The sequence below is a fragment of the Marmota flaviventris genome, chromosome 6 (assembly GCF_047511675.1).
Source record: "Marmota flaviventris isolate mMarFla1 chromosome 6, mMarFla1.hap1, whole genome shotgun sequence".
Classification (NCBI taxonomy): Eukaryota; Metazoa; Chordata; class Mammalia; order Rodentia; family Sciuridae; genus Marmota; species Marmota flaviventris.
The window spans coordinates 156,172,494-156,199,066 of record NC_092503.1 but is presented as its reverse complement, the minus strand read 5'-3'; the positions used below and the strand labels follow the sequence as shown (position 1 = coordinate 156,199,066).

General features: G+C 40.3%; 1 protein-coding gene across 2 annotated transcripts; it reads left to right on the top strand.

Annotated features, from left to right (window-relative positions):
- Positions 1 to 17: 17 nt before the first annotated feature.
- On the top strand, positions 18 to 15,589 carry Tdp2 (tyrosyl-DNA phosphodiesterase 2). Of its 2 annotated transcripts, XM_027948262.2 has the most exons (7): positions 18 to 295; positions 372 to 457; positions 6,330 to 6,503; positions 7,229 to 7,320; positions 10,358 to 10,476; positions 11,822 to 11,992; positions 14,321 to 15,589. In XM_027948262.2, exons 1-7 carry the CDS (start codon positions 143 to 145, stop codon positions 14,600 to 14,602), a joined length of 1,077 nt encoding a protein of 358 aa, XP_027804063.2. In that variant the 5' UTR covers positions 18 to 142; the 3' UTR covers positions 14,603 to 15,589. The 2 variants fall into 2 exon arrangements, with proteins under 2 accessions (XP_027804063.2, XP_027804064.2); XM_027948263.3 differs by lacking the exons at positions 18 to 295; positions 372 to 457 and adding an exon at positions 2,687 to 4,545.
- The last annotated feature ends 10,984 nt before the right edge of the window (positions 15,590 to 26,573 follow it).

The following is a 26,573-nucleotide window of genomic DNA, read 5'->3' as shown; positions in this document are numbered from 1 at the left end:
TGACCGAACGCGCAGGCGCGTTGTGTCCTCAACGCCGCGGGCCGCAGAGAGCCGAGCGCGTTTCCGGCCGGACTGCTGACTGGGAGCACCGGCGCGTCGGGCGCCTGCGCAGAGCGCGCACGGGCGACGGGCGGCGCGAGTGATGGAGCGGGTGGAATGCGTGGTAGCGGCGCCGGACGAGGGGGAACCCGAGGGGAAGAGGCGGCGGCTTCTGTGCGAGGACTTCGCCTCGGTGGCGCGCTGCGACGCCGGCGTGGCCCAGTGCTACCTGGCCGAGAACGACTGGGAGATGGAAGTACGCTTGGCCGCCTCCGCCCCGCGCCTCGCCTTGCCGCGGCGCCCCCGCTGCAGCCTGTGCCTTTGCCTTTCAGAGAGCGCTGAACTCCTACTTCGAGCCGCCGGTGGAGGAGAGCGCCGAGGAGGGCCGCCCCGGGGAGGCGTCGCCGCCCGCGGCCTGGTGAGCGGGCGCCCGGGGGCGGGCGTCCCGAGCTACGTCCCTATTTACTTATTTTTTTTTTTGGTTCTGGGGATTGAACGCGGGGGCACTCGACCACTGAGCCACGTCCCAGCCCTGTGCCGTATTTTACCTAGAGGCAGGGTCTCCCCGAGATGCTAAGCTCTCGCCATCGCTGAGGCTGGCTTTGAACTCGCCGTCCTCCTGCCCCCGCCTCCCGAGCCGCCGGGATGACGGGCCTGCGCCCGCGCCCGCGCCCGGATCCCTGTTCTGAGACTGCGGCTGCCCGTTACCCGCTGTCCGCAAGCTTTGCTGACGGTCCTGCGCCACTGCGCCTGGCTCTGATGACAGTTTCACCTGAATTGTACGAAATTTGAAAGGAATGAGGTTAGATCCTCTGTCAAAAAATGGTAACTTGCCAGGTGTAGTGATGCACACCTGGAATCCCAGCAGCTCGGGAGGCCGAGGCAAGGGTCGCCAGTTCAAAGCCAGCCTCAGCAACTTAGCCAGGCCCCGGGTCACACAAGCGCTCCTGGGTTCAAGCCCTGCTACTCTCCTCCCTCCCAAGAATGGTTACTTGAAGTCTCCTTGTTTTCTGTTTGTTTGCTCTCTGCTGGCCAACCAGAACAGCAGGTTTTGGTGGTGGTTTTAATCCACACTCCTTTTATTTAAGTGACCTGTCCCCAGTTCCTGCTTTATTGCTCATAAAATAAAGCCCATTTGCCTTATAAGTTCCATTGTCACTCTGCCTATCATTCCAGGATGTTCATCTGCCACCCTCTTTTTCCTTTTACGGGAAGAATTCCAGGCATCAAACTTTCATTTATTCCAGTGGACCATATTTGTTTTTCTTTATTACCTTTGCTTGAGACTTTCTCTTTCTCCTTCCTTCCTTACTAATATTTATCTTAGAGGACTCAGTTTAGGCATGATACCTGCTGAAAATTTCATGACCTTTCAAGTCTGGATAAGCTTCCCCCTTTAGGTACTTGTATACAGCATCTTGGGTGATCGTTGTCATAACTTGCCCCATACTCTTAACTGTGGTTCAGTATTTTATATCTTCTACTACACTACACGTTTGGTAAAGACATCTGTTTTATTTATTATTGATTTCTCAAAAATATGACACAATATTTGGCAGGTAATAGTCTCAGCTAGTGTGTGTTGAATTATGAAGTTCTTCCCACTTTATGGATAGCCTGTACTGTTGGCTAGTCACAGTGCAGACTCTTTTCTGAGTCATTGTCTGTTATTTGTAACAGACTGATAAATCAAAACAAAGTAAGTGAACTCCTTGATATAGGTCCTCACAAAAAATGTACTGAGTTGAGTAGTGTGACATGGGGGCTATTAGAAGTCCCCTACTCTAGAATGGTACCTTGGTAGGGGGGGGAAAGTTATAAGGCTGTAGTCTGTTGTCTCTTAAACCTCTGAGCAACTACTGAGAAGACTGCGGCTTTAGTTTTCTCAGCTCTCCTGAGGAAAATAGAGAAAGGTCAAGCTTCTGGGTGTTTCTAATGCGTAAATATTCATGTATCATGACCTGATTAGATTTTTGATGTTGGCTTTAGGAAGATTTTGTGACCAGAAAAATTGAAGCCGCTGCACAAGGGCTTTGATTATGTTAAAGCAGTGGGTAGAACCTTCAGTAAATTCCTAAGATATTAGCAAAAACAAACAACACTAAAGTGATTTAGCCTCTACATTAGAATCTATATTTAGTGTGTCTCAGGAGAGACAAGGAAAATTTTTCTTAAAACCAGGTGTGCTGTGTTGAATCTTAGCTACGGATTAAAATTACCTGGGGAGTTAAAAAAAATTTTTTTTTGTCCTGGGGCCCCACTCCATAGAGAGCTTAATTAGTGTGAAGTGGGACCCATTTATTCCTTATCGACTTTTAAAAAATATTTTTTTAGTTGTAGATGGACACAATGTCTTTATTTTATTTTATTTATTTATGTGGTGCTGAGGATCGAACCCAGTGCCTCACACATTCGAGGCAAGTGCTCAACCACTGGGTCATAACCCCAGTCCCACCTTATTGACCTTTTTTTTTTTTTTTTTTTTTTAAGGAGCTCCGGTGATTCTGATGTTGAGCCTGCCTCTTGCATGTTTCTGTTCACAGCGTTCTTACTCCTAACCAACAGCATGACACTGCCTGGGGATTTGTTAGACATGCCAAATCTCAGGTCCCCTCCCAAACCTGCTGAATCATAATCTGCATTTTGACAAGACCTCAGGGTGATTTAAAGCCGAGGAACTCTTGTTCTCAAACATAGAACCTAAGGCATCAGATAGACTAAAGCATTTACTACTGGAGAGGAAGTCAAGTTCAGTTTCCTTATTATTTCTGTTCAACACTAGTTTTGGAGTTTGTTTCTCTCTCCATTTTTCTGAATGGAAGTTTTTATTGCAGTTCTTTGGGTACTTTTCCCACATTAAGTATTATGGATACTTATGGAACTTATTATGGATATTTATGCATAAATTACACACATGGTGTTGGATTACAGTGAAACAAGGAGAAGAACTAATAGTGCAGTAAATAAGATCATAAATTCTGGAGCCAAAATGCAGAGATATAAATCCACCTGTGCCATTTAGTAACCGAGTAACCTTTCTCTTGAGGTGTGTAATAGTACCTACCTCATTGGGGTTGTTCTAAGGATTGAATGAGTTAATAGATATAAGACCCTTGGAGTAGGCCTGGCACTTAGGAAGAGGTCAGTAAATGTCAGCTCTGATTAAGAACAGTATTGTGCTTTATTCATGACAGCACTCCATGACAATCCCATCTATTGGGACTTTGGATTGTCTTCCATTGAGGAGAGTAGAAAGAATGCTTACATTTTGTATGAAGTAGTTACAGGTGGTCATCTTTAAACTTTGAAAGGAAGATTGGGCACAGTGGTGCATACTTGTAATCCCAGCAACTTGAAATAGGATTCTAAGTTTGAGGACAGCTTCTACAATTTAGTGCAAGACCCTGACTCAAAAAAATAGAAAGGGGTGGGGATATAACTCAGTGGTAGAGCACCCCTGGGTTCTGTGCTGATCAGATCCTTTATTCACAGCAGTGAGAAAGCTGACTAAAACAATTATGATCAAGAATTTAATTTACCTTACATAGCTATATGATGTAGTACTTTTATATGACTGACCGTACAATTTGTTCATACCAGCATCACCCCCAAACACCCAAGTAATGTGATGTTAAATTTAAGATGGCTGGGGCTGGGGCTGTAGCTCAGTGGTAGAGCGCTTGCCTCGCATGCATGAGGCACTGGGTTCAATCCTCAGCACCACATAAAAATGAATTTTAAAAAATACAGATAGTTTGTCCATCTACAACTAAAATTTTTAAAAATAAATTTAAGATGGCTACAAGGTAACTAAATGATAGGACTTTTTCAGCTCCATTATAATCTTATGGGATCACTGTCATATATGCAGCCCAGTTCAGTACTATACACATTTTAAAATATATAACTGTGGAAGAAAAAAATTGGACAAAAGTGAAGGGCTGATATTCCTGCCTTTTTTTTTTTTTTTTTTTTTTTTTAATGCTTCCAATGAAAGAGGAAGGTGCTAACATTCTTGACAAAATACTAGAATCATTTAGCTTTTTCTCTTTGGCAATAAGAGTTTGAAAAAATATACAATAGTAAATAATTATTGAGGAAGAAAGAGCTTTTGGGGAGGATAAAACTCAAAGGAAAGTTTTGCACTTACACATTTTTTTTTTTTTATGCTCTCAAATGTGGTGTATAAAAAAGACAACTTAAAAGATTTATATTTTGTTTCAAAATTGTCATTAAGTTCATCTGGCACCAAGATAGATGTTGGCTTCTAAACACAGTTCTTCACTAAAAGGAACAAGGGCCTCTTAGAAATGAGTGATTCCAGAGCAAAGGCAAGTTAAGCTACTTATAAAGAAAAAGTGGTTTTTTCAGTTCACAGTTTTGGAATCTGAAAGTCTAAACAACATGGCACAGGCTCTGGAGAGGGCCTGGTATGGCACATGGATGACAGGAGTACATGCAGGCGGACCAATCACATCTTGACACAGGAAGCCAGAGAGTGACTAGGTAGGCTCAGGGTTTTTTTTAAAGAACCCACTCTTGTGAGAACTTGCTCCCTGAATCCAGTATTCCTTCTAAGGACAGGAATCCCACTGACCTAAGGACTTCCACAAGGGCCCACTCCTTAAAAATCCCAGTACTGCCGCCCCGGGAACCAAGCCTCAAACACATGAATATATGCTTAACAAACAACATCTAAGCCATAGCAGTCAGCATTAAGTTAATTAAAACTATAGATTTCTTGAACTTATAGTTTATAAATACTTAGCAGTCATCTTTTTTTAAAATTATTTTATTTATTTATATGTGGTGCTGAGGTTCGAACCCAGGGCCTCACATGCAGGCGAGTATTCTACCTCTGAGCCACACCTCAGCCCCTTAGCAGTCATCTTTAATGTTTTCTCTCTTCACTCATTTATTTGGGGCCTTAATGTGGGTGCAGTAGAGTTTGGGTAGAACTATGGACTGGAGAACTTAAATATGGCCTCTCGTGGCAGTCTTAAGATAGTCCGGCCTCTAAGGGGCAACTCAAGGTTCCAAAAGGCCTGAGTGGAAGCTGCAGGGCTTATGACCAAGCCTCAGAAGTCCTAGCATATCCCTTCCACTGTACTGTCCTCTATTCGTCAAACAAGTCACTAAAGTCCAATTCAAGGGGAGGAATACTAGACTTCCCCACTCAACTAAGGAAATAGAAAAGGATTTGCAGTTGTTTTTTTAATCTAAAACAGTGAGCTCTTACTTTAAATAACATAATCCAAGTAAATTTGGAACTCTTACATTTCCTAGTCTAATATGAGGCTCTGGTTATTTTATGCGCATGTGTGATGTGGGGGCCCCAACCCAGGACTTTGCACATGCTAGGCAAGCATGCTACCCCTGAGCTACATCACCAGCCCTCTTAAAAAATTATTTTAATGACACCTGAAGGATATTGAATTGGTTATAACTATGTAAGTGAGCAAACATTTGGATAACACAGAATCTATTTTTCCTCAGTCATTTAACATTTAGTCTTCTATAAACAGATATTTTTAGGGCTTTCTTAAATTTCAATTACGGGTTAATCCCCACAACCTTGCCTCAGCAGGAGTAGCTTAGAGATTTCGTAGAAATGGAATGTAGAAATGTAACAGTGGTCCACTTTATTCTTTGAATTAGCCCTTGCTACTCTGCCACTGTGACTTATTTTTAAATGGACATGTTTTTTTCTCTTCCTCTTTGCCTGCTCCTCCCTAATCTTGGAGGAAACAGGATTACCTTTCTTCCCCATCTAGGCAGGGTTATCTGTCCTTGAGCACTCACCCACCACAGGAACAAAGTAATTCAGACTTTGGGGATGGTACCAGAAATCTCAGAAATGACCCTCTCATATTAACAAGTGAAATTCAAATCCAGTAAAAGCCCCCTGTTCCCCTTGGTGGGCAGAATCACAGCCTCTGGGACAGGAGTTGCCTGTGCTGCTCTTTTGCTGGCAAAGCTAGAAAACTTCTTTTTCCTATAAATAAATAAAGGGGGACTACAGCTCAGTTGGTAGAGTGCTTGCCTCGTATGCACAAGGCCCTGGGTTCAATCCCCAGCACCACAAAATAAATGATAACATAATTAATTAATTATAAGCTGAGTACCCTTTATCTGAAATGCTTGGAACAAGAAGTGTTTCAGTCTGGGAGGACATTTTGGATTTTCTAATTAGGTATTCTTAGTCTATATCTGCAAAATAAGGGCTACAAATACAAAAGAATTTTTAATCAATATATAGATTATTTGCAAAGTTGTGTGATCTTTGCTAGTGTTGACCTAACCAGTGAAGAAACAACTGATTCCACCAGTTCAAAAATCAACCTATCTGAAAATACTCAGCAAGAAGATGGCAGCATGTTCTCTCTCATTACATGGAATATTGATGGATTGGATCTAAACAGTCTGCAGGAGAGGGCTCGTGGGGTGTGTTCCTACTTAACTTTGTAAGTATCACTTTTGTTGATCATTTACTATGACAATGTGTCTTATATAGCTATGGAATGACAGCTCAGTGTTGTGGGCTTTAGAATTAGATTTAGGTTCACAGGAGACACTTGTGAGGTGATTGCCTCCAAGAGTAGCATCTTGAGGTGGGACAGATAGGAAATACCAATTTTTGTTAGAAGCCTTCTAGAATTATTTTACACAGTAAACTTTGTGTGTAATTACTATAACTACTGTGAAATTAAAATTCAATGATCTGTTTTTACCCTGCACCAGTTAGTGACTTGGACAAACCACTTAAGTTTTCTGGAGTTTAGTTTTCTCACTATTTTAAGAGAATCAACAGAGATAATATTGAAAGCATCTATTAAAGGGCAAGATCATTATAGGTTCTCAAGTCATTCAGTGTGTTTTGGTGGTGGATTTTTGTTTTTATGGTGCTAGGGATTATGTCCAGGACCTCACACAAGCTGGGCAAGTGCTCTGACTCTGAGCTACATCCCTGGCCTTTGTTCTTTTTAATTTGATCATAATAGTGCTGAGTGTTAAATAACATAAATCTTTCTCATTTTATCATGACTCAAAGGTCAGTATAAATGTTGGATATTAAGTGCCCTAGAGGGTAACAGTTTTACGTTTCTTACACTGTGGAGTTTCTTTCATTGAGGTAGCTGAAAATGAATGGTATACCTAGTATTTACATTCAATTGATGTTTCTAATTAGGTACAGCCCAGATGTAATATTTCTACAGGAAGTTATTCCCCCATATTATAGCTATCTAAAGAAGAGAGCAAGGAGTTACGAAATTATTACAGGTAACACTTTTCCTGTTATTTAATTTGTCTTTTTCTTTGAAAAACAGGTGAAAGAGCTGAGCAGGGTGGCACATCTTTATAATCATTTATAATCTCAGCAATTTGGGAGACTGAGAGAGGAGGATCACAAGTTTGAGGCCAGCCTCAGCATTTTAGCAAAGTCCTAAGCAACTTAGTGAGACCCTGTCTCAAAATTTAAAAATGAAAAGGGCTGGGGATGTGCCTTAGTGGTTAAGCACCCTGGGTTCAATCCCCAGTACCTCCCCCTGCCTGCCTGCCCCCCCCCCCCCCCAAAAAAAAATAGATTAAAGAGATAGAGCAAAGTTTAAGTTAACCTAATGGAGTATAGAGAAGAAAAAGCACAAATATAAGTTTCAGGGAAAAAAGGTATAAGATTTCTAAAAGAATTATAGGAGAATATTACATAAAGTTTAGGGTTAACAAATGTGAAAAAGTAGTTGAAATGTCTGATTTTTTTGAAAAATGTAATGTACTACAATTTGAAACACTGGCTGTGTTTTTGGTGGAATTCAGTTAAATTGTGTGTGCTGGGATATCACCAGGGCCTGTCTGTGCTGAACATGTGCTCTGCCACTTGAGCTGCCCCCTAAGCATAGTTATTAGTCATTTTAAGCATGATAGTTACATTGTGGTTATGCTTTTTCAGAGTCTTTATTCTTTTTTTGTCCCCCTTGTCTTTTTGCCCTGAATAATTTGATTTTTTAAAATTTTCCATTTATTTTGTTTTTGCTAAGTATGTTTATCGTAGCACTTGGCCATATCTCCTGGTTTTGATATTCAGTATTTTCTGGGTTTTTTTTTTTGTTGTTGTTGTTGTTGTTTTTAATTTTTGCTTTTACTTAGTATGCTGTATTTAATTTTAGTTTATTCTTGAATCCATGACTGTAAAGGAAAAGAGTCTCTCAATCTCTGTTTGTTCCTCTTTGTGGGCTTCTTTTTGGCATGTTCTTGGGGGATTCTTTATGTCTCTCTTATTTTGTATTTCTTGTTTTCTGAATCCCATGCCTTGCTGTTCCTCAGTTTACTTCTTCATTTTTTGTGGGAGCCAATCCCTTGAATTACTTTTTAAGAAGTAGTTCATTGAGTAGTGAAGTTTTTAAATCCTAGAATATTGAAAATGCCTTTGTTCTAGCCTCATATAGTTGGTTGATAATTTTAAATGGATGTAGATTTCTAGGTAGGAAAGTCATTTCCCCGTGAATTTTGAAGACACTGCCTCAGTGTCTTCTAGTTTACAATGGAGGTGATGCAACTATCTTAACTTTTGGGATATATTTATTTTAATTTTATAGGCTTTCTGTTCACTGAACAGTTTTCTTTCTTATATACTTTCTTTCTTTCTTTTTAGTTGTAAAAATGAACACTATACCTTTATTTTGTTTTTGTTTTTTGTTTTTTTATTGATTTGTATGTGGTGCCAAGGATCAAGCCCAGTGTCTCACACATGCTAGGCAAGTGCTCTACCACTGAGCTACAGCCCCAGCCCCTTATGTTTCTTCTTGATTAATGAATACTGCAGCTTATTTCTAAGAGCCATCTTTCTTCTTGTTGTTGGTTTTAGGTTTTAATCTGTGTGCCTTCACTTCCTTCTCATCTCTTTTGATCTATTTTTGTGTCAGTCATGTTACCTTAGACCTGATACTTAAATGTCGAGGAATCCTTGGCTCTTGATACAGTTAAATGCAAGGTACTAAAGAACTGATTGCAACTTAATATTTCTGGGCAAGTTTGGGTAGTACACCTCACCAGAGGTGAGGGAAGCATTCGTTCATTTTAGAGCCAATTGCTTATTGAGTTGAGGGAGATCCCCGATTGTCTGTGTGTCAGTGTGTAGAAGCCTTTAACCTGAAACCATTCAGTTGCTTTAAGAAAAAATTCTTCTTAAGCCAGGATTGTGTGTAGCACATGCCTGTAGTTCCAGCTGAGGCAGGAGGATTGCTTACGTCCAGGAATTCAAGATTAGGCTAGTCAACATGGCTGGACCTGAGACCTCCATCTCAAGAAAAACAAAATAAGAGGAATAAATTCCTTAGCTCTGTCTTCTGGGTGTTGGTGGTGTGCTTGTATTGCCTTCTTGCTAGTAGGAGGTCAGTGGGAGGGAGCAGCTGAGGCACCCTCTCTTGAGTAGGCACACCTTCATTTTATCCTTGTTTCTAGTCCACACCTCACTCATTCTCCTCTCACCCCTCCCGTAACAGCTGGTGATCTCTAGTCTCCTATTAGTATCGGGACCACTGGCTGCCCAGAGGTGTAGAAGACCTTTGGGATGTGTTTAGCCCCGTAGTCAGTCCTTCTCCTGGCCTCCTGGCCTGAGGTCAGCACCTGTCTTCTGTAGTAGCCTTATGGTCCAGTCCTGTTTCCACACTTTGGTGGAACAAGCCTGCTTGCTTCTCCTTGGTGGTCCTCTATCTGCACTCAACTGGTTCCCCGCTGTGCTGATAAACCAGTTACCACTTGTTTCCGTGCTCTCTTTTTTCTGCTGTTGAGAACTTTAATTCGCTGTGCTTCTCTTCTTATTCTCTTTCCTTCTGACAGGTTTATATCTTTCTAAATTTTTTTATTCATTTGTAACAATTTTTCTTCTAGCGTGAGATGTAAATACATATAGTATGATATATAAATTCATCTAGATTTGCCTTAGTTTAAGTCTCATCTACTCTATACCAGAAATTTCTCAAATTTTCTCATTTGATATTGGCATCAAGTTAACTACCTGTGCATTTCTTTCTTTCTATTCTTTATTTTTAAAAATTTTTTGCTAGGGATTGAACTCAGGGCCTCGCACGTGGTAAACAAATACTCTACCTGAACTACACCCCCATCTCTGTTTATTTTTATGTCTTCCATGCTTCTGATTAAACTTTGGGATGGGACAGGTAAACATAGGCTAGATTGGCCGTGAGCTATTTTGAAGAAGTTTAAAGATTTAGATCCATTTAAATATGTTACCTTTTGTTATAAAATCTTCAGTAAAGAAACTTGTGATAAACTGAATTTTTCCCTCACACATTTGAAGGTCATGAAGAGGGATATTTCACAGCTATAATGTTGAAGAAATCAAGAGTGAAATTAAAAAGCCAAGAGATTATTCCTTTTCCAAGTACCAAAATGATGAGGAATCTTTTGTGTGTTCATGTAAGTCATTTAAATTTGAGGTGTTTTTCTTTTTTTTTTTAGAATTTTTAAAAGCAATCCCATGATGTTGTCTAGTTTTAGAAAACATTTTTTAAACCACTACAGAAAAATTTGCTCCTTATATAGTCTTTTAAGTAGTCTTAAAAAACTTTGTTGAATTATAGATAGGCATGTAAAAATAGAATTCTTAACCTGTTAGATTTTTCCTAAAAATATTTGAGAGTTTTCTAACATTGTACATTTACTTCTTAAAAAACGTTTATACTCAATGTAATTCTATTTGACTCTGTTGTTGTTTGTGAGGCTTATAAAAGTGAATCAAATAGGTCTTGCTTTTATACAGTTGATAGATTAGTGAGGGAGAGATTGTGTATATAGTAAATAAAGAGGTGTAAGTGGTATTGTGTGTAAATTAAGAGAAAGGAGAAATGACTATTAGCCTTATTGTACAGGTGGGGAAATCACCATGTACAGACACTTAGGAGTTACAAGAGGTGTTTGTGTACAGGTATGGACAAGCCTTCTCTGCATTTGGGTGCAGAGGCATGAAGTCAATAGCGTACAGGAGGTTGACAAGTAAGCATGGTCCAGATTATAGAAGGGCATGAATCCTATATGAAAGAATTATACTTGGTTCTGCAAACTTTAGTATAATATCAAATCCTATGTTGTTAATATCTTAAATGCAAAAGGTAAATGGTTCTCAATTAAGTGACTTTTTATTTATTTTTCAATACTAGGGATCAAACCAGGAGTGCTGTATCGTTGAGCTGTATCCTCAGCACACCAACACACACACACACACACACACACACACACACACACACACCCCCTTCTCCCCACTGCCCCCAATTTTGAGACAGGGTCTGTCTAAGTTTCCCAGGCTGGCCTTGAATTTGTGATCCTCCTTCCTTAGCCTCCTAAATTACTGGAATTATATAGGTGTGCACCACTACACCCAGCTTGAGTGTCATTTTTTTTTGAGTACCTGTGTGCCAGGTCCTAAATAATATAACAATAAATAAGAACCATTTGTGCTTGAAAATAATTTATGGCTTTGGAGAGAAATTTCTGTCTTAATTTAGTCTGGAGGCTTTAACAGAAGCCTGTGCGGTGTGCAGTAGGCATCTAGAGGAGAGAACTAATGGCCTGGAGAACCTGGGGAAGTGCAGGTAGCATGTGCTTGCTAAACAGCTTTCTTGGTGCCAGGGTTAGTACAGTACACTTCTTCCATCAAGAGGAATAGTAAAATATTTACCAGTTGATTGAATAGTGTGCAGTTTTGTTACCATCGTCCAGCATTAGTGATCATTGGTCATTTTAATAATTATGCATCTTGTTGCAGGTGAGTTTGTCTGAAAATGACCTTTACCTTATGACTTCCCATTTGGAGAGCACCAGAGGACATGCCAAGGAACGAATGAGTCAGTTACAAATGGTATTAAAGAAAATGCAAGAGGCGCCAGAGTCAGCCACGGTTATATTTGCTGGAGATACAAACTTACGGGATCAGGAAGTGAGTAACCAGTCAGTCCAGTGTCTGTGAAGAAGTTATTGCTATGGAAGCTAATTTAGGTTCCTTTGATCAAAGCCGTTGAAACTAGGACCTTTGATCACTCAAAGTGTATACATAACCTTGTAAATGCAAGGCAGAAAATACTTGTTTAGCCTTTGCTGAATATATACATACCTAGGGGTAGGAGAGACTCTAATTAGCGAAAACAAATGTAGCATGTGAAATAGATAACATGAAACAAATGTATATACGGGATTTAATAAGAGGCATATAGAGAAAATAATGTTTAGAGGAATTTAGAAAAAGTTAAGTTTATTTGCGTCATTCCTACTTGCGAGGTGAAAAGAACTGAAAAGTTTGACCATATTAGTTAACCCTCTGTCTTCTGAAATTCTTTTTTTATTTTATTTATGTATCCAGTGGTTCTGGGAATTGAACCCAGGGCCTCACACATGGAAGGCAAGTGCTCTACCATTGAGCTACATCCCCATCCCCCTAATTTTGTCAAGTTTTATTCTGCATACTTAGAAATTTGAGATTTTAAAACCATGAAAGATATTCAGTCACACTAATAATTAACAAAATCTAATGGTATATTTCTAGACAAAAATCTTTATATTGATATGTCATAATAATTATCAATATATTTACTCCCTTTTCCTGCCGTCACTGTGTCCAGGACTAAAAGTTTCTGTCCCCTCAGTTTAGTTGAGATAGCGTAGGGATTTTTTAGGACCTCAAAAAATTAAATGTAGAATTATTATATGATCTCCGGGCTGGGGTTGTGGCTCAGTGATAGAGCACTTGCCTTGCACATGTGAGGCATTGGGGTCAATCCTCAGCATCTCATATAAATAAAGGTATTGTGTCCATCTACAACTAAAAAATAAAAACTTAACAACAACAAAAAGAATTATTATCTGGTCTAGAATTCTGCTTCTAGATATTCACCTAGAAGAAGTGAAAGGTAAGGACTTATACAGATATTTGTATGCCCTTGTTCACAGCAGTGTTATTCACAATCCCTAAAAGGTACAAGCAGGGCTGGGGTTGTGGCTTAGTGGTAGAGCGCTCGCCTAGCACAGGCAAGGCCCTGGGTTCATTCCCCAGCACCACATAAGATAAATAATAAAGATGTTGTGTCCACCTACAACTAAAAAATAAATACTGAAAAAAAAAAAATAGTACAAACAACCCAAGTGTAATTGTACATAATATATACATACAGTGTAATATTATTGAGGCTTAAAAGGGAAGGAAATTTTAGCTACTGGCGGTGGTGCATACTTGTAATCTCAGTGACTCAGGAGGCTGAGGCAGGAGGTTGCAAATTCAAGGCCAGCCTTGGCAACTTGGGAAGATCCTATCTCAGAAAAGGATAGGGGTGCTCCAGATATAACTCGGTGGTAGCTCAGATTCAATCCCCAGTGCCACAAAAATAAAAAAAAAAAAAAGTTTCACATATGCCACACGCTAATAAATCTTAAATTATTCTAACTGAATGAAGCCAGTCCACGCAGTTCAAAATATTATGCTATTTCTCTTACATGAAAAACAGAATGACAACTGCCAAGGACTGGGAGGACACAGAAATTGTGAATTGGTGTTATTAATGGATATAAAGTTTCATACAGAGGAGAGGGTCTAGAGATGGATGGTGGTGATGGTTGCACAACAATGTGAATATACTTAATCTCAAAGAATCGTGTTCTTAAAAATGGCTAGAGTGATAAACTTTGTGTAGTACAGATTTTACTATAAACAGATACAACTTTATTTTGTGTTTATTTATTTGGTGCTGGGAATTGAACCCAGGGCCTCAAACATGCAAACATATACTCTATTACTGAGCTATGCCCAGGCCACAAAAAATTTTTAAATCCTGGATTTGAATGGGAGAAAGCTCAATTTTGTTCGTATGCTTAAAATATAAATGCTCTATGTCTAAATTTGTAGTGTAGTAGTTTTTTCCTTCTTCTCATGTAAGTTCAGTTTTCAAAAACTAACAGCAATAACTGAAGCCTTAGTGTTCAGCCTTCTGTGTTTTATCTGACACCCAGAATTAGTATTCATGGCAGAAGAGAAGGGACAAATTTTGAACCTCTATAGCTCTCTCAATATTTATATATTACCTATGTGTTACCCTGTAGCATTATGCTTCTTATTATGTTTCTAGTTATATCACATTAAGCATTAACAAATCATTTTTGGCATTCTGGTTTAAAATGTTACACATAGATATGATAATAGCAAACACTTTTTTAAATAAGAAAAAAAAAAAAACAGTGTGAATCATCATCCTTTTTTTCTTCTTCTTCTTCTTTTCAGGTCACTAAATGTGGTGGGTTACCTGACAACATCTTGGATGTGTGGGAGTTTTTGGGCAAACCTAAGCATTGCCAGTACACATGGGACACACAGATGAACTCCAATCTTGGAATATCTGCCGCTTGTAAGCTTCGTTTTGATCGGATATTTTTCAGAGCAGCAGCAGAAGAGGGCCACATTATTCCCCGAAGTTTGGACCTCCTTGGGTTGGAGAAACTGGACTGTGGTAGATTTCCTAGTGATCACTGGGGTCTTCTGTGCAACTTAGATGTGATATTGTGAAATGTTTTCACATGTGAGTTTAAATGTTTGAGTAGACTTCTGAACTTTTTGCAGGTATCGTTTCTACCTATCTGGAAAGGTAGGTTTCATATAGAGAAATTAATATACTGGAAAATTGTTTCAGAAAAAAAAAAGATTTTATAGATTATGTTCTCAGAATTCTGAGTTAAATATTAATGTCTGAGGCTGGGGATATAGCTCAATTGGTAGAGTGCTTGTCTTGCATGCATGAGGTCCTGGGTTCAATCCCTAGCACCCCCCCACACACACACACACAAATAATAATAATAATAATGTCTGTTTAAACATGCCTGTGTTCAGAATGTGAGGTCATTTAGTGAAAGGGCATAAATTCTGTGGGAGCTCTGTCAGTGTTCATAGCTTCCAGATAGATTCCCACCAGGGGCCACCTTATCTCGGGACTAACCTTTATAGTGTTTTTCAATCAGGCACCAAAATAGTAATAATTTTTAAAAGTCACTGAAAGAAAAAACAGATTACTTAGTTCCTGGACCTGGATCTTTTATCATATTTCACAAGTTTAGATAATCTCAAAAGAAAAAGCCACACTCCTCTGTTGTTAGTGACAGCTATCCTGCATCCAACTTAAATAGTACATAATTGGTAAGCTATAAATGAAGTCTTATGATTTAAAATTTCTTAACTTTTTTCTGATTAATGGTGTAGGTATGTTGCTAACAAAGGCAAAATTAGTCTTGATAATGATTAAAATCAGATTTATAACAGCATGGATCCTTTTTCCTAAGAGAAAAATAAATACTTAAAGAGAAATAACCTTTTAGTTTTGCTACTTGTAAGATAGAGCTATTTTACAATAAATGAATTAAGAGTATTTTTTTCTTTTTCTTTTTCTTTTTTTTTTTTTTTTTTTTAAGTTTAAAATGTGCTTTAAAGTTTGTCTGTGTGTGTATGTAGGGGGGTGACCCCAAGAGAAATGTACTGTAAATAAAGAATTTTGTGTTTATAGTTTAGTGTGTTTCTGTGTTCCCTATTTCTGGCTCCACTGCTGTTACTTCAACCTTTTATGAAAGAAAACAGCTTCCTATGTTTCCTCCCCCTCAAGGAATCATCAAGAATAATTTTCTTTCTTAGTACATAAAAATGCCGTGGCAAAAACTAGAATGAGAAGTTACAGGACCTTATTTTCATCAGTGGTTAACTGAAACACCTATTTGATTGTTGTGATGTTCCCTTTGCAATGACTCTGGAAAGGAGTTTTACATGTTAATCACAAGTGAAAGTTGGTGTAATATTTTAGTAGCATATATCATGGAATTAATGGTTCGTTTCTGTGGGAAAAAAGAATGGATCTGGGATAAATTTCTTATTCACTTGATGAAATTAATTTAGAGGAATCCCAGCATATCACAACTTTTTTTTTAAATGGTAAAATGCACTGTGTGGTATATTAAAGGATGATCAGGTTGTTTTAAAACTCTGCAAGTATCATTTCTTTTACATAACACACGAATCCGCGTGAAGTACCTGTTTGCTGCTCATAATGAACAAATCTAAAAAAGAAGCTGTAGTAAAGTGAATAGGAATACGCAAATCACTCATTTTTAATCTTTTTAATTGAGACAGCGTATCTTGAAGGATAGCATGTATCAATGTGTAGTAAATCAAAGCATTAACTCCCATCTCTTAAGTTATTTTTGTGTGGCGAGTATCAGTTTCCATCCACAGCCCGAAAGCTGCAAGTCGTCAGCGTGCAGAGTGGCCCAGTGGGTCCCCTGAGGCTCGGCTGGAGAGAGGGGCAGTTCCCAGGCCTTTGACCGGGTGCTGGGCCCCAGCCTCTGAAGGCACGTGGCCGCTGTTCTTCAGGAAGGAGCCCTCATACCCGGGCCGCGGTGGGGAGGGAAGGAAGAGGGAAGCAGGGGCCACTCTGCACCGCTGGGTCCCCTGCGCTGTTTGATGCACCTCCTGGGCTGGGCAGGGACTCTGCTGCCGCGCAGGCGCGAGCGTCGCCGTGGCAACCGCGAGGCAGCGGAGCCTGCATCCCCCGCTGGGGACCACCGCTCTGGGCGGCCTGCTGCCCCGCAGAGGTGCGACTTGCCCCGGAGCCAGCAGCGCTTATCCCTGCTGGGAGGTACCTTGACAGATGCGAGCCGGGCTGCCCGTGTGTGTCTGGGGCCGGGAGAGGAGCAGGTAGGGCGCGACCCAGGCTCAGAGTTGGGGGCAGCCACGCCAGGTGGTACCCTGCTTCCCAGCCTGCGGGTGGAGGCGCGGGGAGGGCGGGGCGGCCAGCCGCAGACGCCCAGGTTTGAGGAGATGGCTTCTTCCTGACACCGAGAGAAGGCGTTTCCGGGGTCGCTGCGATGACTGGCTGTTTCTCAGGGTGGAGTCGGGAAATTGGGTGTTTTTCCCAACCTCGAAAATTGCATTTCTTGGATCTGAAGTATCATTGTCTTTAAACTTCGTTCAATGCTATTTATGCGGTATTTGCTCTCATTTACTAAATGCATGGTCTCTATTCCATATTGTAATTTGAAGCTTAAACCCTGCTGAAGGCTGGCTGTCCCTGCAAAGAATGTAAAAAAATTAATCAGCACAAACCTGAAATTATGAATCATCATTCTTGAGATCATTTGTTTTCCTATAGGGGGAGAGGGAAGAATATTATATCCATGCACATTTTTATTGTCGGTTTGCTCATCTAAACATTCTTGTTTGTGATTGAAATGTTAGTGTTTTTCCCAGGGCTTGAAGAGAAAAGTTGGATTTTTTTCATGTTAAAATCTTTCCCCGCCCGTTTTCCTGCTGTCCTCCCTCCTCTCCTGGTTCTCCTTCCTCTACTCTACTAGATTGCCTTTTGCTCAGCTATTTATTTATATTTAATTGGTTCCTTTTACTTATAAATAAAGGTGGAATTCCCTGTGGCATTATATGCACAGAAGGTGGTGTTTTATGAATTCATTCTGCATTGCCCCCCCCTTCATCCCTCTAACCTGCCTCTCAATCTCCTTCTACATTACTGATATTTCCCTTGATCTTTATAATATCCTATCTTTCCCTCCCACTTTCCTTTATTTTTCTCTAGCTTATGCATTTGAGAGGAAAAAATTTGACCCTTGAGTTTCTGAGTTTGGCTTATTTGACTTAGCATGATTTTCTCCATTTCCATCCATTTACTGGTAAATGCCATAATTTCATTCTTTATGGCTGAGTAGAACTCTATTGTATATATAAACACCAAGGTTTCTTAATCCATTCACTTATTGATGGGCACCTGGGTTGATTCCGTAACTTAGCTACTGTAAATTGTGGTGCTGTAAACATTGAGGTGGCTTTATCGCTATAGGATGCAGTTTTAGATCTCTGGGGAAAATACCATGGAGTGGGAGAGCTAGTCATATGGTGGTTCCATCCCTAGCTTTTTGAGGACTCTTCACGCTGCTTTCCAGAATGGTTATACTAATCTGCAGTCCCACCAACAATGTACAAGTGTACCTTTTCCCCAGAACCTCGACAATGTGTCTTATTGTTTTTCTTGATCATTGTCATTCTGATTAGAATAAGATGAGATCTTAGTGTAGGTTTTTGTTTTTTTTTTAATTTCCCTAATTACAAGAGATGTTGAACTTTTTTCATATATTTGTTGGTCATTTGTGTTTTTTTTTTTTTTTTTTTTTGAGAAGTTTCTGTTTAGTTCTTTTGCCCATTTATTGATTGGGTTATTCATTTAATTAATAATTTGTGGGAGGTTAAGTTTGTTGAGACCTTTATATATTCTGGATATTAATCCCTAGGGGAGGAATAGCTGGCCAGGATCCCCCCATTCTATAAGCCCTCTCTTCATGCTCTTGATTATTATTTGCTGTGCAGAGCTCATTAGTTTGATGGCATCCCACTTATTGATACTCAGTTTTATTTCTTGTGTTTTGGTGGTGATGTTTTTGATGATGGTGATGATAATAATAAAATAAATTGTCAACAACCCACCAAGAAAACATGGATTTTTTCAAAGTGAATGTCAGTGTTTATTTCTTCTGAAAAGCATGCTCACTGTTCAAATGCTTCAATTTGTTTATTAAAAGACCACAGTCACACAGTCATGGATACTACTGAAGTTATGCCAAATGAAAATTTTATTTTGTGCTTATTATTTTACCTTACTTCTAATGCCAATGAAAGGTGGAGATATCAATTCAGTTATAGACTTCAGAGTCATAGAGAAAGCCAATTCCCCTGTAAATTGAAAAAAAAAATGTAAACGTATGAAGACATTTTAGAACAACTCATCACAACTTTACATCATGTAAAATGCAGAGGTAGGGTCTTAACTTTCCTAGAATATCAAAAATAATTAAGACACATTCACACTCAACACACACACAGACATACATATATCCCACATATACATATCAAAATATACATATTGGTATTGGAGGTTGAACCCCAGCAGTGCTGTATACTGAGCCATATCTCCAGCCCTTTCTGTTTTTTATTTTGAGACAGGCTGTCTCCAAGTTGCCCAGGCTGGCCTCAAACTTGTAATCCTCCTGCCTCAGCCTCTTGAGTAACTGTGATTACAGGTATGTGCCACAGCACATGATAATATCTTTGTGTATTAAAAATAGTCAAAAGAAACTTCAGTAAGTTATTGATATATAAAAGAATGGGCTTTCTGTTAAATTTTTCTCTTGACTTCATTTTTCCCCCTAGTCAAACAGAATAATTCTAAGTCAATATGCAGAACCAGGTGTGTCCTTTTCTGGGGAAGAATGATGCAGATGCCAGATGAGAGAGATGGCCTATGTTCTTCTGTGGCTCTGTTGCTTGTTGCAGTGTCACATACAGGAAATTCCATAATGTCTCTCAGCCTCCATTTCCTCATCTATAAAACAGAGAAAATAATAAGATCTACTCAGTAGAATTCCTGTGAGAACTGAGTAAAATAGGGTGCAATGGCACATAGTTAGCCTGGGCAGTGTAGAAGAATCACTCCACCCCAGTCTCAAAAAAAAAAAAAAAAAAAAAGAATATATGTTAGAGCTCTAGTTGCCTGGCATTCAGTCATGCAGTAACATTTTACTGAAAAGGTTGTAATTTTTAAGATAGGTTTTTGTTTTCAGAAAATATTTTCTATATCTTCAAAATAATTTAGCACTAAAAAATTATTTTGATTAAAATATATTTTGAAAGTCAAGTCATAAGAAAATGCATAAAATTTCCCTTTTAAGATCTTTTGACAATCATGATAGTCATAAAGGCATGGCAATTTGACATCCAGGTAAGAGCTTTGCTTGGAATAATGGGGAGATTATTATTCTATTTGTTTTCTTTTTAATTTGTGGATTCAATGACAAAAATTATTTTCTCATTTATTTCTATTAAGCAATGATTTTGATTGAGCCAAAATAAAATAATGTCTGGTTTTGTATTATCTTGCAGTCTTTTAAATGTTTATTTTTTAGTTGTACTTGGACACAATATCTTTATTTTATTTATTTATATGTAGTGCTGAGGATCAAACCTAGGGCCTCACATGTGCTAGGTGAGCACCCTACCACTGAGCAACCACCTCAGTTCCCTATCTTGCAGTCTTTTAACAGTATGTGAGTTTCAGAGTAAGGCTTTAGATAGTAGAGGTTGAATGTTGGAGTTTTAGGTCTGTTTCCTTTCAGATAATATTGTAGAGCTATTTTTCCTGTTGGAGCGTTTCAGTACTTTCATCTCAGTGGTCATTCTTTTCCTTAAGTTCAAAAGAGCAAGGACTTTATACAAAGGTAAAAAATTGTCCTCTATGTAATAAGAATTGTAATACCTTCCGCTGTTGTGTTTTCAAAAAAATAAAATCAATAAAAAATAAATAAAAAGAGCAAGGGATTTCAGTATAGCCTGTTTAATTTAGCAGTGTAGCTAGAATAAGAGGGTAACTTAGACTTCAAGACAAATTTTCAAAATGGTTGTAATTCCATGCTATAAAGTGCCAGAATAGTAAGTATTAAGGGGACGGAGTTGTGGCTCAGTGGCAGAGTGCTTGCCTTGCATGTATGTGTAAAGCACTGGGTTCGATCCCCCTATCACATAAAAATAAATAAAGGTATTGTGTCCATTTACAACTCAAAAAATCTTCTTAAAAATAATAATAAGTATTAAGGGTAAATGAACTCTAATTTTAAGCATTAGAGTCTACTGTGTGTTTTTTCATGTGGTGATAGTGTAGTATGGGCTTCCCCTTCTAGGAAAATGACCCTGTTGTTTTAGGATTGATTATATCAGCATACCTTACCATATTTTTGCTTTCATCCTGGAGACAAAGCATAGGGAGTATTGCACTATCCTGTCAACACAGTTTGGTTTTCTCCAAAATAAATTAAGATGTCTTATTTTCAATATAAGTCATCTTTACCATCTTTTTCAGTATATTTATATTTACCAGAAGACTAAAATGTTTTGTTAATTCAGTATCTTCTACCCCATCTTAAATCTACATAATATTCAAATTCTAGGTGCCAGATGCTCCTGTTTCTGGCCAGCTGTTGGTGGGGGTGAAGGGTGCTCTCAGCCCCCTTAGGCTGCTCTCAGGTTCTTCAGTGGAATAATCATCCCTCAATGTCCCTGAGGGATTGGTTCCTGGGCCCCTACAGATACACTAATCTACAGTGCCCCTGAGTGAGGAGATAGTATTCACATGGAACCTAGCAATGCTCCCATATGCCTTCCTTCATCTCTAGGTTGCTTATAATTTCTAATATGATGGAAATGCTATGGAAATAATTGGTTTTTTTTAATTGGTGCATTACAATTTACACAATAGTGGGAATCCTTATGCCCATATTCATACCTGTCCGTAATTTGATTACTATAAATGGCTATTATGTGGCATTGTCCTGTCTGCACTTGGCATGGAGCCCAAGGACATGGAGCGCTGACTGCATTTCTCTCCTCAGTTACCTTCTCCCTCATGTCCCCTCCGTCTCCAGATGAGACAAGTCTGCTCCTGAAAGGCAGGTCTGATAGGTCAGAACTGCTCAGAGTCTCCCTCTCTTCATCCAGTTGGTTAGTAACTTTAATTATATCTACAAAAACCCTTTTGTCAAGTACCAGACAGCAGCAGGGGAGTGGGGAAGAAGGTAGACAGGTACTTGCACACTGGCTAGTTACTGTTCCCTGACCATTTTCAAGTGACTGCACCTTCAACTGCAGTAAAATTTACATTTTAATGTTCGTCATGATGCTTTTTCTTTGGTTTTGGTAGGTCTGGCAGTACAATTTGTACACCTTCTTTCTTGGTGCTGTGGATTGAGCTCCAGGGGCATGCTCTACCCCTGAGCTATATCCCCAGCCCTTTTTATTTTTCATTTAGAGGCAGGGCCTCATTAAGTTCATTAAGTTGTCCAGGATGGCCTGGAACTAACCATCCCCTGCCTTGGCTTGCAGAGTAGCTGGGACTGTGAACTGCTCCTTTTCCATACCATTCTCCAGGGGCAGGCTGCCCAGGGGAAGGAGCATGAGCAGGCACAGTTTGACAACAACGGCCTTGGCAAGGTGTGAGCCGGAACTCCCGTGGTCACTGGAAGGACACCTCTGCTCTAGGGGCGAGGTGGATTGGACTAGAGTATTGCATACCAGGGCGGAGTTGTGCGTCCTCAAGCTCCGCTGGCTCCCCTTTGTTTCTGGGGCCTTATGCAGGTAAATCTCTCGAAGGAAGTTATCTGGCTTCAGTTGAGGTCTGGTTTTCGTTTGGTGCCTCACCCCAGTGATTACACCTTACATTTTTTCAGTATGTCTTGCTCACAATTTTCTGTCTTCTAGAGACACTGCATTCAAGGCTCAGGGCTTGGCCTTCTCCAGCGCTGACTCCTGAAGCCTATGCTTCCTGCGGCTAGGGAATGGGTTTCTTCTCGTCCTTTTCATCAGTACCACCCCATCTCTTCTCTGACTTTCAGGAATTCTTTGAAATCACATCTGCACCTGGAAGTGTGGGTCTGTAGAGACATAATGGATGGGAGGGTGGGAACATCTGAAGGAGACTCCTTAGAAGAGGAGGTGGACATAATTGCATGCTTCTCACCTTTTCTTTGTGCCCACCTAGCTGATGTCACAGCGCTTCTGTTTCTTGCTTTGAAAAGAATCACTATAGAATCGGCAGGAGAAAGGCTGCCTACAGTAATGGATGGGTGCTGTCATGGACCAGGGGTCAAGTCTCAGCCCTCACTGTATTAAGATTAAATGAAACTGTGAGGTGAGCCCGTGCTCCCATAGGATTAGTGTCTGTATGACAGGGGACACAGGGAATGGTAGCTTCAGAGCTCAAGGGGGCCTCCCAGCCTCCAGGCTGTTGGGCCACACCAACTAAGTGCAGCTGTGTAAGCCACCCACTTTGTCTGCAAGATCTTGTTGGGGCAGACAGCAGAATAATACAGTTGTCTCTAAGAAAAGATTGAAGACAGAAGTAAAACCCACTGTGGTTTGACAGCGTTTCTTTCAGGTAAAAGCTGAAGAGCCCTCATGTTTAGGATCTTCCTAAGATTAAAATGGGGCTCTGTGCAGTGAAAAACAACTGTACCGACCTGTGAAGTCACTTTGCATATTTCTGCATGTTGGATGCTGAATTCCGGAGGCTTTACTCCCTACTCCCTACCAACCCTGGCAAAATTATTGACCAAGAAAATACAGAGCAGGATTTTAGGCCAGACTGACCTGGCAGGATTGCCGTTAACAACAATCGGAGTCCACAGGGCCGTCATTTTGTTAGTGGGTCTTTTCAGTCAGGCGGGAGCTATATTTGGTTTGCTGTGGCTGAAGCAGCAGGGGATTGCTACCTTGTGATTTACACTCCTGCTGCCAACAGAATGTGGCACCCCGAGATCAGGAGACACTATTTTAAGTTTCTTCTCTTGCACAGTAAAGCTTCCTTGTAGGTCCATCTAACTAGGCAAGAATTCACTCCCTCCCTCCCCTCTTTCTTTCTTCCTTGTTTCCTTTTCTTCCCTTCCTGGGGATTAAACCCAGGACCTTACGCATGCCAGGCAAGCAGAGGAATGTTCTTTACGGCATATTTTCACAATAGACCAGTCCTGCCTCTCCCGCTCCAGGTACCCTTCTCCTTCCTTCTCCATCTTGCCTTGCTCCCTTGGTGGTACGGACCTGTGTTGGGGCTTTGAACACTGACTCTGTTCATATTTCCAGCCCCTTCTCCCCTGAACTTGAGAGCACAGACACTGTGGCTGCCCCGCAGCTCTGCTCGAGCATCCCTGGCATTATTCTCCATTTTGGACGATGCAGCCCTGTTCTCATGGCTGCTCAGCTGTCCCATCCCGGGGAAAGCCACCTGTCCCTTGCAGTGGCCACACTGGCCTCCCGTGGCTGCCCTCCCCAGCGTGGCCCTGGCTGTGCCTGTGGTGTCCGCTCCTGGCCTGCCCTTCTCACTCCCAGCCTGGGCCTCGTTCCTCTCAGCCTGCTTGTGACTCCCCGCTCTTCTCCTCCGCGCCTTTGCTCAGTGTGACCTTCTAAATTCACAAATTCTCTCAGTATGTCCAGTCCACTGTTTAACCCATCCATGGGGCTTAGTTGTACTTGGTTATTTTTCAAATCTTACAGAATTTTTCTTTTTTCTTGTAAAAATCTTGTACTTCACAACTCCTTTGACCTCTTGAACATTTCAAGCACTCTGTCATTTTTGTGTGTCAGAATCCCATTATCTGAAAGGCTCTAGGACCTAATTGTCCTGTCTTCTTTCTTGCCTTTTGGCACGTGTCTTGCAATTTCAGTTGAAACTTCAGGTTTGTCCAGTTCTTTCTTGGTCAAGAAGAGGGTTTCTCAATCCAGGAAAGATTTATAATGGCCTCTGCTGGGTCCCTGTGGCCTCTCAACTCAGGACCACTTGAAGGTACTTTCTCCTTTTGGGGGAGTCGGCCCACGGCAGCGTGAAGCAAGCCTGTGGCAGTCGCCATCTCCCGGGGAGACTTTTCCTCCACACAGCCTGGTGGCCACATGTTTTTCTTTTCTAGTCTGCACTTCGTCACACAAGGTTCTACCTGGTAAAGGTCTGGCTCTATGGGACGCTTCGCAGCAGCACCCCACCTTGGCTCCTGTCCCGGGAGCAGGGCTTCAACGTGTCTCTGGAAGCTGCTGCCTCAATGCCCACTTTCCACCGCTGCCAGCTCCCGCTTTGGTTCTGGCCTCTGTCTGGGGTTTCCTTTATTCACCTGTGATTGAGTTCCAAATTTAAAAGCATGTTTATTGTATTTTCCCAGCAATCTCAAGATTTTGCTATGTTACCATTTTAATACAGAAACCTAGACTTTAATACAGAAATCTAGACTTATTGTTTCTTCAGTTTGTAAACTTTGCTTTCCAGGTAGTTATATATCAGGGACATTAGTGTATCAAGTGTTCTGCTCCTGGATCATTCACACAACCAGATGCTCTCATGACTGTGGGTATACCATAATACTTACTCATTATATATAGGTATGTATGCATATGCTAGTTATTAACAAGGCTAAGTTCAACAAATTTAGACAAATTAGCAAATTGCGACAGTTGTCCATTATTATAAGATCATATCCTTCTGACATTTATGGTACTAAGATAATCAACTTTTTAATGAAATGATTGTAATTTACATATATATATATATATATATATATATATATATGTATACACACACACGTATATTTTTAATTGTGCTGATGGTTATTTTTTTTGCAGTACTGGGGTTGAACCCAGGTTTTATGCCACTGAAGTACATTCCATCCTTTTTTTAAAAAATATTTTTTAGTTGTAGATGGACACAATACCTTTATTTTATTCATTTATTTATATGAGGTGGTGTGAGGATCGAACCCAGTGCCTCACACATGCTAGGCAAGCACTCTACCTCAGAGCCACAATCCCAGCCCCCCATTCCACCCCTTTTCGGTTTTCACTTTGAGAGAGGGTCTCACTAATTTCAAGGCTGGCCTCAAACTTGCATCCTCTTGAGTAGCGGGGATTCCAGGTATCCACCACCACACTTGGCATTACTTGTGTATTTCTTCTGTGGTGCTGGTCATCAAAGTCAGGGCCTTGTGCGTAGGAGGCGAGTGCTCTCCTGCTGGGCTAGACCCCCAGTCCTATGGCAGCTTTGGGTTGTGTAAGTATCTTTACTGAATCAGCCTCTTACTATCTCAAAATTTTAAGGTCCCTTTTAATGTAGTGTTATCAATTTAATCTGGCATTAATTTTTTATAATAAGTTTAATGGGAAGTATTTTATAGTTTTGTCATCAGACTTAGGAAAGAATAGTGATAGATATGTAGAAAACTAGACAAGGAATCAAACAAGAAATTTATTAACTACAATAAAGATTTTTAAGGGAGATTTGTATGATTATACGTGGTTCATTCTTCATTAGTGAAGAATATTTATGTGGTTATTGTAAAGTAAAGCCTGTGGAAAATACAAGTTATTACAAGTCTACATTGCATTTGTGAATTAAAAAAAAATAAGCTATCGTGAATAACCTAGCTAGAAATTCTACTACAGTAAGAAATTATCAAATTATTTATCTGAAAAACGTCAAGGTGAATCAGGCCTTTATGGTATTTGAGTACACTGCATCTCTAAGAGCCTCTCAAGGGAATCGGGCCAAATCCTTTGCATGTTTAATTGGGCCTTTTTCATATCCTCAACTTGATGCCAATCCATTTGGTCAATATTTATATTTGAACAATAATTCAAAAGGGCATAAAAGTTTTTTTATGCCCACAATGTCTTCTGTGAAAGAATCTGGAAAGTTACTCTCTTTGACCACTGTTTCTCAGACTTTCCTGCCTCCTCTCCTAGCTTAGAAGCCTGCTGTTCATCGTGCTGTTGGAGGAGACAACACACTATGGTCATGTTTTTCAGTGAGGTGAAAAGGATGTCTTCGGACGCTGGCAGCAGGTGGCGTGACCTGGTGGCTGTACTGTGTGTGCAGCGGGGAGCACAGTGTACGGCTGCTGTGTCCTCTTAGTGT

Excerpts from the sequence above, each read along its gene's own strand:
- Tdp2 (XM_027948262.2), top strand. The coding sequence starts at position 143 with ATGGAGCGGGTGGAATGCGTGGTAGCGGCGCCGGACGAGGGGGAACCC. Across the intron at positions 296-371 it reads AGAACGACTGGGAGATGGAA|AGAGCGCTGAACTCCTACTT; the intron begins GTACGCTTGGCC and ends TTTGCCTTTCAG. Across the intron at positions 7,321-10,357 it reads GAGTTACGAAATTATTACAG|GTCATGAAGAGGGATATTTC; the intron begins GTAACACTTTTC and ends ACACATTTGAAG.